The 18,328-nt window shown below is 39.7% G+C and overlaps 1 protein-coding gene across 2 annotated transcripts in view; it reads left to right on the top strand.

Moving 5' to 3' along the window:
* The window catches only part of LOC132819726 (echinoderm microtubule-associated protein-like 4), a 292,630-nt gene that overhangs the window by 205,426 nt on the left and 68,876 nt on the right, over positions 1 to 18,328 (top strand). For both annotated transcript variants that reach the window (XM_060831410.1, XM_060831409.1), the window contains 2 exons: positions 6,081 to 6,204; positions 10,245 to 10,394. In XM_060831410.1, the coding sequence (XP_060687393.1) occupies positions 6,081 to 6,204; positions 10,245 to 10,394 (274 nt within the window). The remainder of the gene's footprint in view (positions 1 to 6,080; positions 6,205 to 10,244; positions 10,395 to 18,328) is intronic.

The raw sequence follows: 18,328 nt of genomic DNA, 5'->3' as shown, positions 1-18,328 counted from the left end.
GAAAGTGTTAATGTTTTGTTTTGTGATTTTTCATCAACTTTGAAGTATGTTTGAAATGTATCAGCTTTATATGGGTGAAATGGGATGGGCTGAGAAAAAGAATAAAACAAAGTTTGTGATAGGACTGGATATGGGAGATATTAAGTGACTAGAGACTTGAGGCAATGCTCGAGAAAGTCGCAATGGGGATAGGGTGTTTGGGGTGATGGTGAAGGGATGCTTCTTTAGAAATCCTGATAAGAAAAGGGAGGGAAGATATGTTTAGCGATGTTGGCAGAAGTAATAAAGGATAATCCTTTGATTGTGGAAGCTGGTAGCAGATAAGATGAGAATGAGTCACCCTTTCTTCCTTAGAAAGATGGGAAAGGATGAAAGCAGAAGTACAGGAAATATGGTCGAGAACTCTGATAACTCATTTTGCAGGAGAGAGAAGTAGATTTCCTGGTTTAGGAACTGAAGGATGTATCAAAAATACAAATTGTAAAAGCCTCATTGGAACAGATGTGATGGAGGAATTGGATAAATGCAATTGCATACTTAGAAGGTGCAACATTTGAGGATGTTTAGTTGAGGTAGCTGTGGAAGTCAGTGAGTTCACAATTAAATATTTTATTGACAATTATTCAATGGGAAGTGGAGCAAACAAGGAAGAAAAGAAAGCCCTTAAGATGTGTCTCAAGCTCATTGCAGCATGTTTATGGAATTATTTTAACATCTGCAAGTTCTTGCTACAAAAAGAAATACAATATGATTTGAGAAAGCCAATTTTATATCTGCTAATTCTGCTGCAATTTGAACACATTTATAGTCCATTGGATTTATAAAAAAAAATTAAAACTTGTGTTTACTGCAGTTGTAATGCTCTATTCCTGATGAAGGGCTTTTGCCTGAAACGTCAATTTTCCTGCTCCTCAGATGCTACCTGACCTGTGCTTTTCTAGCACCACTCTAATCTAGACGCTGGTTTCCAGCATCTGCAGTCCTTGTTTTTACCTGCTTTATAGAATCGTTCAACTCTGACTTGGTAAAATGTACCCTGGTAAAAGGTAATGTACTTGGTAGAATGGTACCGCTTGTTTTCACAAGGACAGCAATGCATAAGAACTAGGAGCGGGAGTTGGCCGACTGCTCTCCCCCCAAGCTGCTGTGGCATCCGTGTAGAGGAATCCGTTAACGTTTTCAGTGGCCCTCCTTAAGAACTCAAGATGTTTTTTCTCTTAAACCACTCAGAAACTGTTCTCTAGCCCCAACTTTTGGTATGTTCTGAAGCAGCAGCATCTGTTTGCTCTAACTGAAGCTACATACATACTGCCTGACCTGACTGAGTCTGTCTTTGTTCCCTTTACAATGGGACACAATTGTATGGCAAAAGGCCATTTATTTTTCTTTCTTCTACCTTCAGTTTGAATGTACTGACTATTCGCCTCAAGGAGAAAGTGAGGACTGCAGATGCTGGAGATCAGAGCTGAAAATGTGTTGCTGGAAAAGCGCAACAGTATCCAAGGAGCAGGGGAATCAATGTTTCGGGCATGAGCCCTTCTTCAGGAATCACCTCAAGGGCCGTTTAAAAAAAATCTAATTTAAATGCATGTAAACAAGTCTCCAGAAGTCTCAGTACCATTCGCAGAACTCAAAAACAATACTAATGTCTTGGCCTTCCCATCTTAACACACAAAATAGAATCGCAACTCAAACTTAAAGCCGAAGATATTTTCTGTTCTTTAGAACCCAAGTTTCCAACTTATGATAAATCGAACCTTTTTCACAGCTTCTGCTTTCTGAAATGAGTGCTGAACTGTAGCAGTTTTAATCTGTGCACTTTTACTTAGACACAGGTACTATAGATAAGAAATCCACATAAATACCTGTGGATCTCAGAGTAATGTTTGGAGAGATTTGGTGTTACAGACTATTTTATGGATAGCTCTATGCTTAAAGTGTAGCTTTTATGTGGTTTCTCATGACACCTTATTTGTGAATGGAGCACAGAAGGAAGCCAACTACATTTGCACCATATTGCAATAACCTGGTAATATGAATATGCTTCTATTTTCTTAATCTTTATTCATTGAAATTAAGAAATTAGCAAGTTGAGTGGTCAAGTTCAGTTTTAATGATACCTTACATGTACAAATAAGTTTTTTCAGCATGAGGTACCCTCTATGTCTAGTGTTAGTTAACTCACCACCTGACTCTCCAAAGACTGTCCACCATCTACACAGCACAAGTCAGGAGTGTGGTGGAACACTCCCTACTTGCCTGGATGAGTGCAGATCCAACAACACTCGAGCTTGACTTCAGGACAAAGCAACCCGCTTGATTGGCACCATCCACAAGCATCCAGTTTTTCTTCTACTGATAGACAGTAGTAGCAGTGTACCATCAACAGAAATTCACCAATGATCCTTACTCAGCACTTTCCAAACCATGATCACTATCATACAGCAAGACAAGGGCAACAAATACGTGGGAACACCAGTATCTGCAAGTTCCCCTCCAAGCCACTCACCATCTTGACTTGGAAACATATCTCAGTTCCTACAGTGTTGCTGAGTCAGAATCCTGGAATTCCTAACAGCATTGTGGGTCGTGGATTGCAGCAGTTCAAGAAGGCAGCTCACCATCACCTTCTGAAGGACATTAATGGGTGGCCAATCGATGTGAGCCTGGTGAGCAATGCCCACATCCCATGAGTGAATAAAGAAGTTAACACTTCCATCAGTTTCCAAGAGAACCATATTTTTCATGGAATAAGTACTAACCACCTACCCTGTGCTTATTCCTGATGCACATTAATATGTTTGTGATCTTTGAAAATACCATTATACATAAGAATTTCTTTCACACCTAAATATATCCATACTGAAGAAGTTTAACGCCGTCCTTTACTTCTATGTGCTATTTGGGTGTAGAATATAGGAGTAGGCCATTCAAGCTGTTGGGCCTTCTGCATTCAACATGATCATAGCTGGTCAAACACTTTAATGCCTTTTGCCCACACTATCTCCAAAATTATTTTATGTCATTGGTATTCAAAACTTATCGATCTTTAGCTTGCTTCAAAGACTGACTTTCCACATTCCAACTTGCCCTGATCATATTGAATTTCTTGAACATACTACGACCTGGACGCTAACATTTAAATGCTGGTTATGACAAGTTGTCAAAGAGCTTGCAATAACAAATCTTAACATTTTAAATAATTTACTAATGCATTAAATGTTGTACCAGTAATGTTAGTGTTTTTCCAGTTATTCTAGATCATTCTTATTTCTAATCATTCTTCATTGTTCGAACTTCACCTACAGTGGAATTAGTTTGATATTTAGTTGCATACAAGGTAATGGGTACATTTACTAATGGCAGTCTTTGAAATCTGTGGAACTAAGTTTGTTATGCTATTTCTTATGTAATATCTCAAGTCAGTCTAACTCTTATTTTGATGAATTTTGAAGGAAAACTATTAAAGCAGTAATCAAAATAGTTTTAATAAAATTGTACTAATTTAATATGAAATGTTGTAAAATGACTTGTGAAGTATGCATGCATATGCCTGCACTCCTCTTGCATACTTAGGCCTTATTTACTAAATCTAAATACCTTTGTTACAATAATGGAATTAAATATTCATTTGCACTTCAACTGATTTGGAAAGTATCACAGTATGTAATCATTCAGATGATGTGAATACCTGAACTTTCTCATTAAACTAAATTTCATTCATCTAACTTTTTCATAATTTTCAGCATCCTTTTAACTTGTCGAATTTTTTGAAAAAATCAGCAATATAAATTTCATTATTCAGGTTTTGACGTTTGTTAGTCATTAAAGAAATGCTTTAGATTTGTATTCATCAAATTAAATTAATATTGGCATTTTTAAATGTTTGTCTATGCAACACTATATGACATCCCAACTTTCAATTCATTTTCTGTACCACCACCTTTTCATTCATTCTCTAGTCAATCTATGCTCAGAGGCTGCACTTTACAAATGTATCAGATCTATTAAACTAATGGTTTCCTACTTGGGAAGTAAAATATGGGCTGTAGTAGAGGTATTTCTTTTGTGTTTCGGATGGCATTTTCCTCATTTCACATCCTAATTGCATGGTGCTTGCCTAGTTTAATGTTGGCATAAATAACAAAGTTGCTTGGCTGTTTACCTGCAGAAATAGAAAACTTGTTGGGTCATGACAGATTAAGGAATAGATTTTCATCATCTGAATTCAATTGATAAGATATAGAACAAATTTCCTCTTTTCTCAGACTGGTATTGCATTCAATTCTGATTGAATTGTAATTTTTTTTGACATTCAGCTGATAGAAGATTAAAGCTATTTTATTTGGACACCTATCATAAATCTGTTTCCTAATCATTGGTTCAGCCTGAACAAAGCTTTTGGCTACCTCAACATCCTGTTTAGCCATGAGATAAATTTCCTCTTCATCTTAAAGGCTGCCTATTTCCATCCTAGTACGATTGCCCATCTTTGTATTGAAACTTGGACTCAGTTCTACTCTCACCCATCAGCTCTCTGTTTTGCTGGCATTGCTTGCATTGCACCAGCACATCAATTTTATTTTGTGTAAATTCTCATTCTCATGTTCAGATCTTATCCCTTCCCATCTTTGCAACAACTCCAACATGACAACCATTTATGAGCTCTGCCTTTCTCTGGCTGTGATCTCTTGCATATCTCTGCCCCGCCCCACCCCACCCGGGCTGTGACAGTCATTCTTCCAGCCATCTGGGCTCAAAGATTTAGATTTTCCTCCTTGACCTATCCCTACTTTTAACTAATCTGTATGTGGTGCATATCTAATTTGGGCTTTTATGCTGTTTTACTCAATTTGTCCATTTCAAATCAGTAAGTCAGAAATTTCTGGCTGTGATGTTTCGTAGCCCTTTCCGTTCATTAAATCAATGGTGGCATTACACATCATTTTGCTATTTAAATGTAAGAATAGTACTCCTGAAGTTACCTAGAGGCTTGCAACATTATCCTTTCTTCTTTTGAAAATTAAAGAAACCAGATCACATTCTGCGGCAAAGACAGAAATCAATCTGTGGAAAGTTATTCTCTGTAGAAGACTGATATTTCGCAATTAAGTGTTTGACAGCTCAAAGTAATTTGCTCCATTTAAAAAAAAACGATTTTGATCACAACAAATGGCCAACTTAGGTGGTTTGTACGTAGTGTAACATTATTAAATGGTTTCAAATGTCATGATCCAAGATTTAGCTATTTGCATTGTGACACATTTAAGTGCCTAACTGCTTCTTTATCTTTATGATTTGGAGATGCTGCGGTTGGACTGGGGTGTACAAAGTTAAAAAAACACAACACCAGATTGTAGTCCAACAGGTTTAATTGGAAGCACTAGCTTTCGGAGTGCTGCTCCTTCATCAGGTGGTTGTGGAGGACACAATTGTAAGACAGAATTTATGGCAAAAGTTTACACTGTGATGTAACTGAAATTATACATTGAAAAAAACCTTGATTGTTTGTTAAGTCTCTCATCTGTTAGAATGACCATGATAGTTTCACTTCTTTCATATGTAAATCACGAACTTTTTTTAAAAGTTACATTCTCAAGGTTAACTGGAACAATTAGTGTCAGCCAGATAAGATGTTGAGGTGTTGAAGGTGTTAGCCCCCCTGTGCTCCCTATCTGCCATAATGTTAGACTGATTCTGAACTAAAAAGTGAGTTAAAAGAGTCTTACATGAATTCATGCAGTTTTTGAGCAAGGTATCATGGTCATTCTAACAGATGAGACACTCAACAAACAATCGAGGCATTTTTCAATGTATAATTTCAGTTACATCACACTGTAAACTTTTGCTATAAATTCTGTGTCTTACAATTGTGAACTCCACAACCACCTGATGAAGGAGCAGCGCTCCGAAAGCTAGTGCTTCTAGTTAGACCTGTTGGACTATAACCTGATGTGTGATTTCTATCTTTACGAATAGTCAAGTAATTTGCATTGCTTGTTTCACAAAATACTATCCTATCCTGTTACAAAACAATTAAATCATTCTAAAGCTAACAAGATATTTTTTATTTTGAACAGAGGGAGATATGATCAAGATGTTCATGCGTGGACGTCCTATCACAATGTACATTCCTTCGGATGTATCAAATTACGATGAAATGAAGTCAGAACTGCCTTCTGAGAAGCTAAAGCTGGAGTGGGTGTATCCTTGACTTTTTTTTGGAAAATATGTTTGCAATCACACGAATTTGGAAGACAATTAATAGGCCCTTAATCACTTTGCATTGTATATATTTGTATACCAGTCAGAAATTTAGATATATGTTTTGGTGTAAAGTGGAATCTCACATTGATACATCTTGGTGGTGGTACCTTAATTTACTCAGGAGTGAAATGACCTGTTCAGGTCTGTCCTGTTCTTTTTGTTTACTATTGTCTCTGCACGATTCATAGACTGCCCACCTCCATTTTTCAATCATTTTCACTCCATCTTTATCTCAGCTTCCACTTGCTTAGTTTTCCATAACTATTGTAGCACAAGAGCATTCAATATATTAAAATCAAATTCCGTCCTCTATGTCACTGCAGTTAGCTAAAGTGCATTGAAAACTTTCATAAAAGAGGCCTTACCATCTTCAACTGCCTCATCAATGACCTTTCAACATAAGTTTAGAAGTGGGGGTGTTTGCGAATGATTGCACAATGTTCAGTGCCACTCACAACTCTCTGTATACTGAAGCAGTCCGTGTTCAAATGCAACAAGGCCTGAACAATATCCAGGCTTGGACTTAGAAGTGGCACGTAACATTTGCACCACACAAACGCCAGGCAATGATCACCTCCGACAAGAGACCATTTAATCTCCGACCCTTGACATTCCAATGGTGTTACCATAATTGAAATCCCCACTATCACATCCTAGGGATCACCGTTAACCAGAAACTGGTCCCACTATATGAATATAGTGGCTACAAGAGCATATCAGAAGTTGGGAATACTGCAGCAAGGAATTCCCCTCCTGACTCCCCAAAGTCTGTCTACTGTCTAAAAGGCACAAGTCAGATGTGTGAAGGAATACTCCCCAGTAGCCAAATAGGTGCAGCTCCAACAATCAAAAAAAGCTCAACATCATCCAGGAAAAAGTCGACAGCTTAGATTGGCACCACATCAATAAGCATTCATTCCCTCCAGCATTGCTACTCAGTAACAACAGTGTGTACTATCTATACAATGTGCTGCAGAAATTCATCAACGATCTTTAGACACTGCCTTGCAAACCCACAATCACTTCCGTCTAGAAGGACAAGAGCAACAGATACATGGGAACCCCACAACCTGAAAGTTCCCACTCCAAGTCACTCACCATCCTGACTTGGAAATATATCATGGTTCCTTCAGTATCCTGGGTCGAGATGCTAGAATTCCTTCCTTTAGACCATTGCTGGTCTATGTATAGCACATGACTGCAGCAGTTCAAGAAGGCAGCTTGCTACCACCTTCAAGGGCAACTAGGGACAAGCAGTAAACGCTTGCCAGCAATGCCCATATCAAATGAATGAGTTCTTTTTTAAAAAGGGACAACTGAAGAGGCTCAATGTCAGATTGGTAGGGACAAGGGCTGAGGCAAATGACAACTTTGTCCTTTGAACTAGAATTGGTAGAATAAAGGTGATGAGGTTAGAGGAATAAATGGTACAGGAGAGATATGAAGGAAGTCCGTGAAAGGATTTGTAGATAATCTTTGATAGTCCTGTAGAGTCATAAGGGTGTTTGACACTTGTTCAGAAACATCTTCCTTAACTCAAAAAATAAACCCATTGCTAGTCTAATAGAATATAACTACTCCTATTAAGTAACAATGCTATTTGTTAAAATAAAATTCTTTGAGGAAAATAAGGTTTTAAAAACCACACTTTAGCAGTTGGTAAAATTCTTGTAGAGGCCAAAGCTTTTAAAAAGATATTTGAATTTCCATTGACTGAAAAGATTTCACAAGAATTCACTAAGACTTCTGTAATAAACTAAAACCACCATCTCTCACTTTAATAAGTAATTTAAACGCTAAACAACAGAAAAGATGCTCCGTTCAACTTTTAAATAACCCACAATTCATCTCCATGATTATACTCCCTTCTGTCCCTAAATGAACAGAATTCCCTTAAAAAAAAAGTCCAAACATAACCTCAGTTCCTGATGCCTTACTTCCTTTCTCTTTTGCCAGCTGATAATTTCTAATCCCTGAATTAGTTTTCACTGAGGGTCATCCCAGACATCCCTTCCTCTCTCCAAAACTAGGTGAATCTATGAACCCTGCAAGAGCTTCACTATCCTGCACTCTCCATTTTGCATGGTGAACATTAAAGACAAATGGCCTCTCTGTCTCCTTCTATTGAGGTTATCAACTTCAAGCATCTTGCATCATCTTCCCAGTATATCTGTTTTGATCTCATCCCCCATAGTAATCAATCGACCCAGACTTGATATCAAGCAAGATTCAGAATGAATTACAAGACCCACTTTGCTGTTCCGTTTTACACCACAAGAACTTTTCCCAGCACACAGCAATCTTGCAAACTTCATGTTCATTAGACGGTTCGTAAATTGTGAGAGAATTTTTTTCAAGGACACATGCTAAATGAATGCACCTCTTACTACCTTGCAGAAGTTATCAATCAACCTTAATTCCTTGGCAAAAGTTTGTTTGTAGTAGCAAGTAGGAGAAAATAACTCTGGTCCTAGCAGGCTTCAGTTCTGCCCTTTAATCAGTTTCCTTAGTTCTGACAATGATCAGTTCCAATATTGAACTGATTTAACGGTTGATACCAGAGACCTCTAACCTTAGTGAAGTAAAAACCAGTTTTTTTTTACGAAACAAGCAGTTGTATGGGTTTATAAATACTAATAGTTATCATGCAGAGAATTACTTGTTTAGAATGTAATTCTTTTCTTTTAGTTCAGACTTAATTCGTGCAGCTCTTTCTCTTCCTAAACAAAATGAGGTGAACCCTCTAATGCCTTCACCAGTGAAGATAATTTCAGTATTTGTCTTCACTGTAAGTACTTTCAAGCTATTTAGTTTCAGGAATGTGGGATATAGGTAAAGTAGTATTACTTCTGCAAGCATAATTGCTTATGCAAGGCGAATGAACTAATTTACATCAGCAAAGAGCTAAGTTAGCTAAAATGTGCATACAAGAATGGAATGTGCCTGCAAACAATGGAAGATGTTACAGCTGCAAATGTGTTGCTGGTCAAAGCACAGCAGGTTAGGCAGCATCTCAGGAATAGAGAATTCGACGTTTCGAGCATAAGCCCTTCATCAGGAATAAGAGAGAGAGCCAAGCAGGCTGAGATAAAAGGTAGGGAGGAGGGACTAGGGGGAGGGGCGATGGAGGTGGGATAGGTGGAAGGAGGTCAAGGTGTTACAGACAAATAGATAAGTTGAAAAAGAACATCAAGATATTCCACGCTCAGCAAATTTCCCTCATGTCAGCACTGAGGCGAACCAAGTCACTTACAGGAGGGAGGGTCGCCTGGCTTGGAGTAGGGGGAAAAGTAAACAAGGGCAGAGCGCACCTGGGCAGGGACAGAACACAATAAGGAATATTGATAGGTTTGAAGTCCAATAAGGTAAATGGGGCAGTACTGAGAATTAAACTGTATAAATTAGATTAGATTAGATTACTTACAGTGTGGAAACAGGCCCTTCGGCCCAACAAGTCCTCACCGACCCGCCGAAGCGCAACCCACCCATACCCCTCCATTTACCCCTTACCTAACACTACGGGCAATTTAGCATGGCCAATTCACCTGACCCGCACATCTTTGGACTGTGGGAGGAAACCGGAGCACCCGGAGGAAACCCACACAAACACGGGGAGAACGTGCAAACTCCACACAGTCAGTCGCCTGAGTCGGGAAATGAACCCGGGAGTCAGGAACTGAACCCGGGGAGTAATTTTTGGATCGGTATGGCTACTTGCTAGTCACCCCTCTTAAAAGAACGTTTCAATAAAATTCGCTGCTTCAGAATTTGACTCGGACTGAAATTTATTATATTGTGAGCTCTGTTTCTCACAAGGAAGCAGCTACTTGTGTTGCTTTATGCTTGTATCAGAGTGGCCTCTTCTAGGTTGTACAACTCAATTGTTTACTAGATAGACTTGTTCGGTCATTAAGCACAAAGTTCATGGTGCATTAAATATATTTCTTTTGAATACAGCCTTAACTAACCGAAAATAGATATGGCTATCGAGGAAGGGATTGTCGTTCCAATATCTACCTCCTCCCAACTGGAGAAATTATCTATTTTATAGCATCTGTTGTGGTGCTGTACAATGTTGAGGAGAGGACTCAAAGGCATTATCTAGGGCACACAGATTGTGTTAAATGGTAAGCTTATTTTCCCTAATGCAGATAGTTCTGGGATAACGTGCATTTTGGCAGCACGATTGGCTATAACGTCACTGAAGAATTAGGGAACGTTATTTTGGAGAACGCTTATCTCCGTTGGCAATAGCGCGATTCTTGCGGAGATTGGTTTATGTGCTTCATTCTGAGCGTGCACCAACATGCGAGCCAAAATCTTTGCACCGTTTTGTGCATGCACTGGTGTTCTTAGGGTTCTGCACTAGTGTCTGTGCATGCATTACGTTGGTGCCAGTCTTTGTGCCATTCTGCAGATGTGCCGATGTGCATGCCCAGAACATCACAGAGACAATGTCAGTTGCCGGCAGAGCAGCTTTCTGTGAAAGGTACTGAAAGAGAGCAGCTTTCTTGAATTTCTTTAAAATTTACCTTATTAAATTTACTTTTGTTAATAAGTATGATTTCAACCTTCATCAGGCTGTGCTATACATTAGACTTGAGTGATTTTTGAGCAATATGTTTTGCTGGTCTGTACCTCACTTTTCCCATAGAACATTATTTCTATTAAGCAAAGTTTTGCTGGAACTGTGGCACAACTGCGGTGTATGGGAGAACTACCTATAATTGTAACCAGAAGTTGCTGTGTTTACAAAAGTAATCTGTGTATAAGAGTATCATTACTGTTAAGGCAGAAAGAATGAGCATGACACAGGTTTTGCAGTAAGAATAATGGTGTAGACATCAGCAATTGCTGTATTAAAATGTCAATAGGAGAACAACTGCCATCAGTACACAGGTTATTCTGCTATAACGCGACAGTTGTGTTCCCCCGCAAATTCGCGCTATAGAAAATTGCACGGTAGAAGATCGCTAATACAAAATCATTACAGTGGAACCTTGATTATCCAACTACGAATTATCCGAAGAAGATCTCAAGGTCCCAATAGAAACGTTACATCAAAGAGGTGTTACCAAGACTGATTGCGTCTTTTGCTTACAATGATCAAAAGTGAATTTGGCTTACTGAAATGCTGCCGAGAACAGTCGTGGATAGTCCTGAAACCCAGGCACTGAATTCAAATGACTGACCACCCTGTCTCTCCTCCGACACTTTCCCTGGAGTTCGATACAGGTGTGTGCCCTAAACCCCCATTCCCCGGATAACCTCTCCAACATTGTCCCGTACAGGGCAGAAGGGGGATTCGTCCAAATGTTGGGTGTGCAGCTGTGTGTGTATGTTATTTTGAGATTCTCAACCGCCCCCGCCCCAAAAAAAAGAAAAAGGCAGCAGCAGTCTTGCTGTTGGTGTCCAATCCGGCTGCCCTCTCCATTGCAGGGTTGGGGTGTTGCCTAGTCTCCTAAATGGAGAGCGGACATAGCAAGTGCTCACTCTGTCAATCCATTGACGTGAAGCAGCGGCGGGGAGAGGCTACAGCAATGCTGCTGGTCCCTTACTCACAAGTGTGTGTCTGCTCAGAAACGAAGAGAGGGAGTAAGACAGGCAGAGTGAGGAAAAAGCCAACTTCAGAAAACTTTGAGTCCCAGAGGACAGGCATTGAATCAGTTAACCGAGTGATCAATTATTCAAATGAAATACTGCCCATCATGTTCAGACAATAGAGGTTCCTCTGTATACCCATTCAACAGAAAGTTTGTGTTGTTCAAACAATGTCCACAATTCATCAATCACATTACAGCCAATTCATGCTGACAAAACACACGTTATAGCAGAACAACCTGTGTGTACTGTTAAATACAAACATCAGGATGTTGCTGTCTGACTTAATCTGTTCCTCCATGTTAGTTATTACACTGTTACCTTGAAAGACTGTATTCAAACATGACATTGGTACTTACTGTATTCACTTAACATGGCAGGGAACAGGCTTGTTCATTCAAATGTCTGTGAATGTCTAATTGTGACAAGTCATAATTTCTTATGAACAACCTCTTTGGCACTGAATTTTTAAATTTTATAAGTTTGGAGTCTGGAATACTGTTCTGACTGTGTAATAACTGTAAATCATATTGTCATTGTCTGCAGAGGTTCCTTGGACAATTGTAACGATAGTAACTAACAGACATTATGTGTTCACTGCTGACCACAAAATTGAAATATCCAGTTATCGCATGTTTTTATAATAGTTTTAGTTCCTTTTTATTTTTTGCCTGCCCTTCCTAAATGTCAAATGCCCTTGAGTATTCAAATCCCAACCTTGGTCACACTTCAGCCATGCCTACTTCATGGCAACTAGATCATACCTATTTACTTAAGTTTCTGTCACCAATTTATGTGTATTACCTCTCTGGCTCCAACCCATTGACAAACTATCTTTGACCCACAAGAAAATACCCATGACAGTCTCAGTCCTGCTAAGGTATAACCATCCTCACAAAGGTTCATGTGCCCAGAAATCTAAAGCCCTCCCTCCTGCATCGTTACTTCACCCACATGTTAATTTGTGCAATTATATTATTTCTATACTTGCATGTGGGACTGCAAGCAATGAGATTACTGTTTTAGAATTTTTGGTTTTCAGTCTTGTTCCTAGCTCCCTAAACTCTGCTTTCAGGACTTTATCCCTTAATTTAAGTCATTGATATCAGAGTGGACCCTGATCTTTACAATCTCTGTCCTGAAAATTGCTGGAGTTCTGGTTTCTTCAACTGATCATATTAAAACAGATGAAGAGAAATTAATTTTCTCAGTTTCATGGATCTGTGGAATTCATTACATGACAGTATGGTGGATGCCAGGGCATGGAGTAAATTTAAGAAGGAGACAAATTTTTAATTATCGATGGGTTGAACGGTAATGAAGAGCAGGCTGGAAAGTGGAGTTGAGGCCGCGATGGGATCAGCCATAATCATTTTAAATAGTGGAGAAGGCTCAAGGGCCTATATTGCCTGTTCCTGCTCCTAGTTTTTGTATTCTTATACAGAAAATGCATTAGTCAATATAAGAAGGGATAATGGATGCCTTCTCACAGATGAGTCATTTTCTGCACATGTTCATGTAGGTCACGTGAACCATTAATGATTCCCCATGCCTCCCAGGAGGGATGTTCCACACAGTTGAGCTCCCCTAACAACCTTACCCTGCCTGCAGATATTCTCTATAAATTAGTTGTTAGGAACTCTGATCACTCAACCTTATTCACCAATCCATTTTTTTCTCCTGTGCCTTTAATATAGTTACTTAAAATAAGTAAAATTTCTGGGGTTCTTAACAATCTAGACATTTATATGCATTTTTAAAGAAGTAGTGAACTAACCTAGCTATATGCACACATCCTTAAGGTAGATACTCACAGACCAATCAACTTGGGAGTTTGCTGTGATATGTTCTTTTTTTTTCCATTCTCCCCCACAATGATCAATATATTTGTTAAGGGTTTAGATGGGGAGGAATTTGTGTTCAAGAAAATTGCCTTGGTAAATATGTAGAAGTACCTATTAGAGAAGGAGCAAAACTTGGACATCTTTTGGGAAATAAGGTAGGGCAAGTGATTGAAGTGTTTGTGGAGGAGCATTTTAGGAGCAGTGATCATAATTCTATTAGTTTTAAGATAGTTATGGAAAAGGATAGACCTTGCATAAAAGTCAAAGTTCTAAATTGGAGTAAGGCCAGTTTCAATGATATGAGACAGGAACTTTCAAACTGGCTGGCGTAGACTATTTGCAGCAATGACTGTCAAGTGGAAGACTTTTCAAAAGTGAGATAACGTATGTTCCTGTTAGTGTGAAGGCAAAGGCTTATAGGATCATGGAACAATGGGTGAATAGAGACATTGAGGCTCTTGTTGATGATAAGAAGGAGGCCTACATCAGGTACAGACAGCTGGGATCAGATTATTTCCTAGAAGAGTGTAAGGGGAGTATGGGCATTCTTAAAAGGGAAATCAGGAGGGCAAAAAGAGGGATATGAGAGTATAATCCAAAGAGATTCTGCAAATACAAAAAGGACAACTTGGGAGAGAACAGGACCTCTTAAAAATCAATGAGCGTTGAACCACAGGAATGGGAAAGATACTAAACAGATATTTTGTGTCAGTATTAACTGTGGGGAAAGACATGGAGGCTAGGGAACTTGGGGGAAATAAATGTTGAAAACAAATGGCTTGAAAACCTTCCATATTGCAGAAGTGGAAGTTCTGGAGGCCTTTAAAAAACGTAATGTTGGATAAGTCTCCAAGACCTGATCGAATGTATCCCAGGACATTGCAGGAAGCTAGGGAAGAGATTGCAGGGCCCTGAGCAGAAATCTACAGCCACACATGAGGTGCCAGAGGCCTGGAGTGTGGTTAATGTGCCCTTTTTTTAAGAAAGGCTGTAAGGAGAAGCCTGGGAACTCTGTGACTCTGCCATCAGTGATAGATAAGTTGTTGGATAGGGGATTCTGAAAGGTAGGATTTATGTGTATTTGGAGAGGCAAAGACTGATTAGGAACAGTCAGCATGGCTTTTTGTGTGGGAAATTTGTCTCTCAAACTTGATTATCGAGTTTTTTGAGGATGTGACCAGAAAGATAGATGAAGGCAGAGTGGTTGACCTTGTTAACATTGACTTAAGTAAAGCCTTTAACGAGGTTCCAAGTGGTAGACTGGTTAGCCCATTAGATACAAAATTGACTTGATGGTAGGAGATAAAGGGTGGTGGTGGTGGTGAATTGTTTTTGGACTGGAAGCCTATGACCACCAATTTTCCGCAAAGATCCATGCTGGGTCCACTTTGTCATTTATTTCAATGATTTTGATGAGAATTTAGGAAGTATAATTAGTAAGTTTGCAGATGACACCAAAATTGAAGGTGTAGTCAACAGTGAAGAAGATTATCCAAGATTACAAAGCAATCTTGAATCAATTGGGCCAACAGGCAGAGTTTAATTTAGATAAATGCGAGATGGTGCATTTTGGTAAGATAAACAGGGGTCAGTTAACGGAGGACCTTGGAAGTGTTGTCAGACAGACTGAAGGGTTCAGGTATATTCTTTGAAAGTTGTGTCACAAACTGAGTGATTAGGAAGGCATTTTAGCATACTTTCCTTCAATACTCAGACCATTGGGCATCAGAGTTGGGATGTCATGTTGTTGTTGTACAGGATGTTGGTGAGGCCACTTTTGGAGTATTTTGTACAGTTCTGGTCACCTTGCTATAGGAAGGATAACATTAAATTGGAGAGGGTTTCAGAACGATTTACAACGATATTGCTGGGACTGGAAGGTTTGAGTTATAAGGAGAGGCTGGGTAGGCTGGGACTTTTTTCACTGGAATGTAGGAAATTGAGGGCTGACATGATACAGATTTTATAAAATCACGAGGGCAGAGATCAGGTGAATAGTAGATGTCTTTTCACGAGGATGGAGGAGTTCAAACCTAAAAGGCATCTTTTTGAGGTCATGTTTAAATCCAGCCAGCCAACTTTTTATATTTTCCAATTAGAAATCAGCACAACTTGCACAGGTTTTGGCTGACCCTCAATACCAGAGTTATTTCACAAGATTCTTGCATCAAAAGAGGTCACGAATCAGTGACCTCCTTTCCTGAGGAAGGGCTCATGCCCGAAACGTCGATTCTCCTACTCTTTGGATGCTGCCTGACCTGCTGCGCTTCTCCAGCAACACATTTTCAGCTTTGATCTCCAGCATCTGCAGTCCTCACTTTCTCCACAAATCAGTGACGTAGAGTTTAAACCTGTCCACTCAGACCTCTGCTGGAGTATTGTGTTACATTTGAGATTTCATTTTTTTTAATGTGTTCATTGCCTTGGAGGAATGATGAAAGAGTTTTCATGAAAACAGGCTAGGAATGAGGGACTTCGATTGTGAGAGACCTGAAAAAGCCCATTCAGTTGTGAAGGGATGTCACTGGACCTGATTTTTCTCCACAGATGCTGCCAAACCTGCTGAGATTTTTCAGCAGATTCTGTTTTTGTTTCTGGGAAAGCTGAGGTTGTTTTCCTTTATGTGTAGGAGGTTCAGAGAATATTGATGTTGAAAATCATAAACTGCTTTGATAGCTAATAAGGAGGAAATGTTTCGTGTGGCTCATTGGTTGGTAATCAAATGCCAGATGTCTCAAAAGGAAACTTCAAGGAGCTGTCAGCTCTGGTATGTGGGAAGAACAGAAGTAAGCCACTTAGTCTTTTGAGTCTGTTCTGCCATACAAAGGTAGTCAAATTAATTTTTGCTGGGACCAGATGAATACTGCTGCTCGGTAAAAACAATGACTGCAGATGCTGGAAACCAGAATCTCGATCAGAGTGGTGCTGGAAAGCACAGCAGTTCAGGCAGCATCCGAGGAGCAGGAAAATCGACGTTTCAGGCAAAAGCCCTTCTTCAGGAATAGAGGCAGAGTGGGATGAAAGGAGGGTGGGGGTGGGGAGAAAGTAGCATAGAGTGCAATAGGTGAATGGGGGTGGGGATGAAGCTGATAGGTCAGAGAGGAGGGTGGAGTGGATAGGTGGAAAGGAAGATAGGCAGGTAGGACAAGTCATGGGGACAGTGCTGAGCTGGAAGTTTGAAACTGGGGTGAAGTAGGGGAAGGGGAAATTAGGAAACTGGTGAAGTCCACATTGATGCTCTGAGGTTGAAGTGTTTGGAGGTGGAAGATGAGGCGTTCTTCCTCCAGGCGTCGGGTGGTGAGGAGCGGCGGTGAAGGAGGCCCAGGATCTGCATGTCCTTGGCTGAGTGGGAGGGAAAGTTGAGATGTTGGTCCACAAGGTGGTGTGGAATACTACTGCTCATCCTGGTGTACAAGAAATCCCAACAAAAATTTAATAAGCATGTCATAATCCAATTCTCACTAAATTACTGTGCCAGGATTACAATGTGACATTGCACAAACTTTGTGATACTTGGAACTAAAATTGTGTTGCAGCATGAGTGACACGCTTCTCAGCATCATACTTATGGCTGTGCAAGTTTTCCCATCCTAACTCTGTTTAGTACTGTTGAATGTGTAACCAGCGACAATATGGTGGAAACATGTAGGGTAATATCAGACTTGTGGATTATAGATACCCAACAACAAACATACTTTCCAAATCAACTAAGTTGAAAAGTATTCAAAACAGTAAAATAGTAAAGATCTGTTCAGCATAGAATCCCTAGTGTAGGAAGAGGCCATTCAGCCCATTGGATCTGCACCAATCCTCCAAACAGCATTCGTCCCAGACCCAACTCCCTAACCTCTCTTCAGAAGTCTGCTTTACCATGATTCATTTTCCTAGTCTGCATATCCCTGGACATTGTGGGGCAATTTTATCTTGCCAGTTCATCTAACCTGAGCATGTTCAGACTGTGGAAGAAAACCCACACAGACAAGAGGGAGAACGTGCAAACTCCACATGGACAGTTGCCCGAGGCTGGAATTGAACGTGGGATCCTGATGCTGTGAGGCAGCAGTACTAACTGCTGAGTCACTGTCCCGCCTAGTATTTTTTGTATGTGGTCTCAGCACGTCTTTGGCGTGGATCCTCTAAGTTGAACAAACTGAAATGACAGTTGTCTGTGATGAAGAGAGTGAAAGCTTCAGCTGCTATTTCAAAGATATGACCAAATGATGATGATGTAACAGGGATTGGCTGAACTTTTCTAATCTTAAATTAGACTTCTGTTACTGGAAATTTGCCCCAAAAGAATTTAAAAAGTAGAAAAACAGTTGTAAGTGGCAGAAAATTCCAGCTAGAATCGCTAACTGTTGAATCACTATGATATTGACTTGCAAGAAAATTAGTGTTCCCCAAGGGATCAGAAAGCTGTGGATTAAATTTGATGTCAAATGAAAAAGAACTTTCCTTCAGGATTTTATTCTATTGACTTTGATGCATTTAGAAGTGTAATTCTTGGACACTCATATTTCAGCTAGAGCTGAGATTGACAGTTGTGTTCACTGAACAAACACTATCCCACAGCAAATGATTGCATACTAAATGAAAACTGTTTTGCAGAATATGTG

The sequence above is a fragment of the Hemiscyllium ocellatum genome, chromosome 10 (genome assembly GCF_020745735.1).
Source record: "Hemiscyllium ocellatum isolate sHemOce1 chromosome 10, sHemOce1.pat.X.cur, whole genome shotgun sequence".
Classification (NCBI taxonomy): domain Eukaryota; kingdom Metazoa; phylum Chordata; class Chondrichthyes; order Orectolobiformes; family Hemiscylliidae; genus Hemiscyllium; species Hemiscyllium ocellatum.
This window is presented reverse-complemented; position numbering and strand designations above follow the sequence as displayed.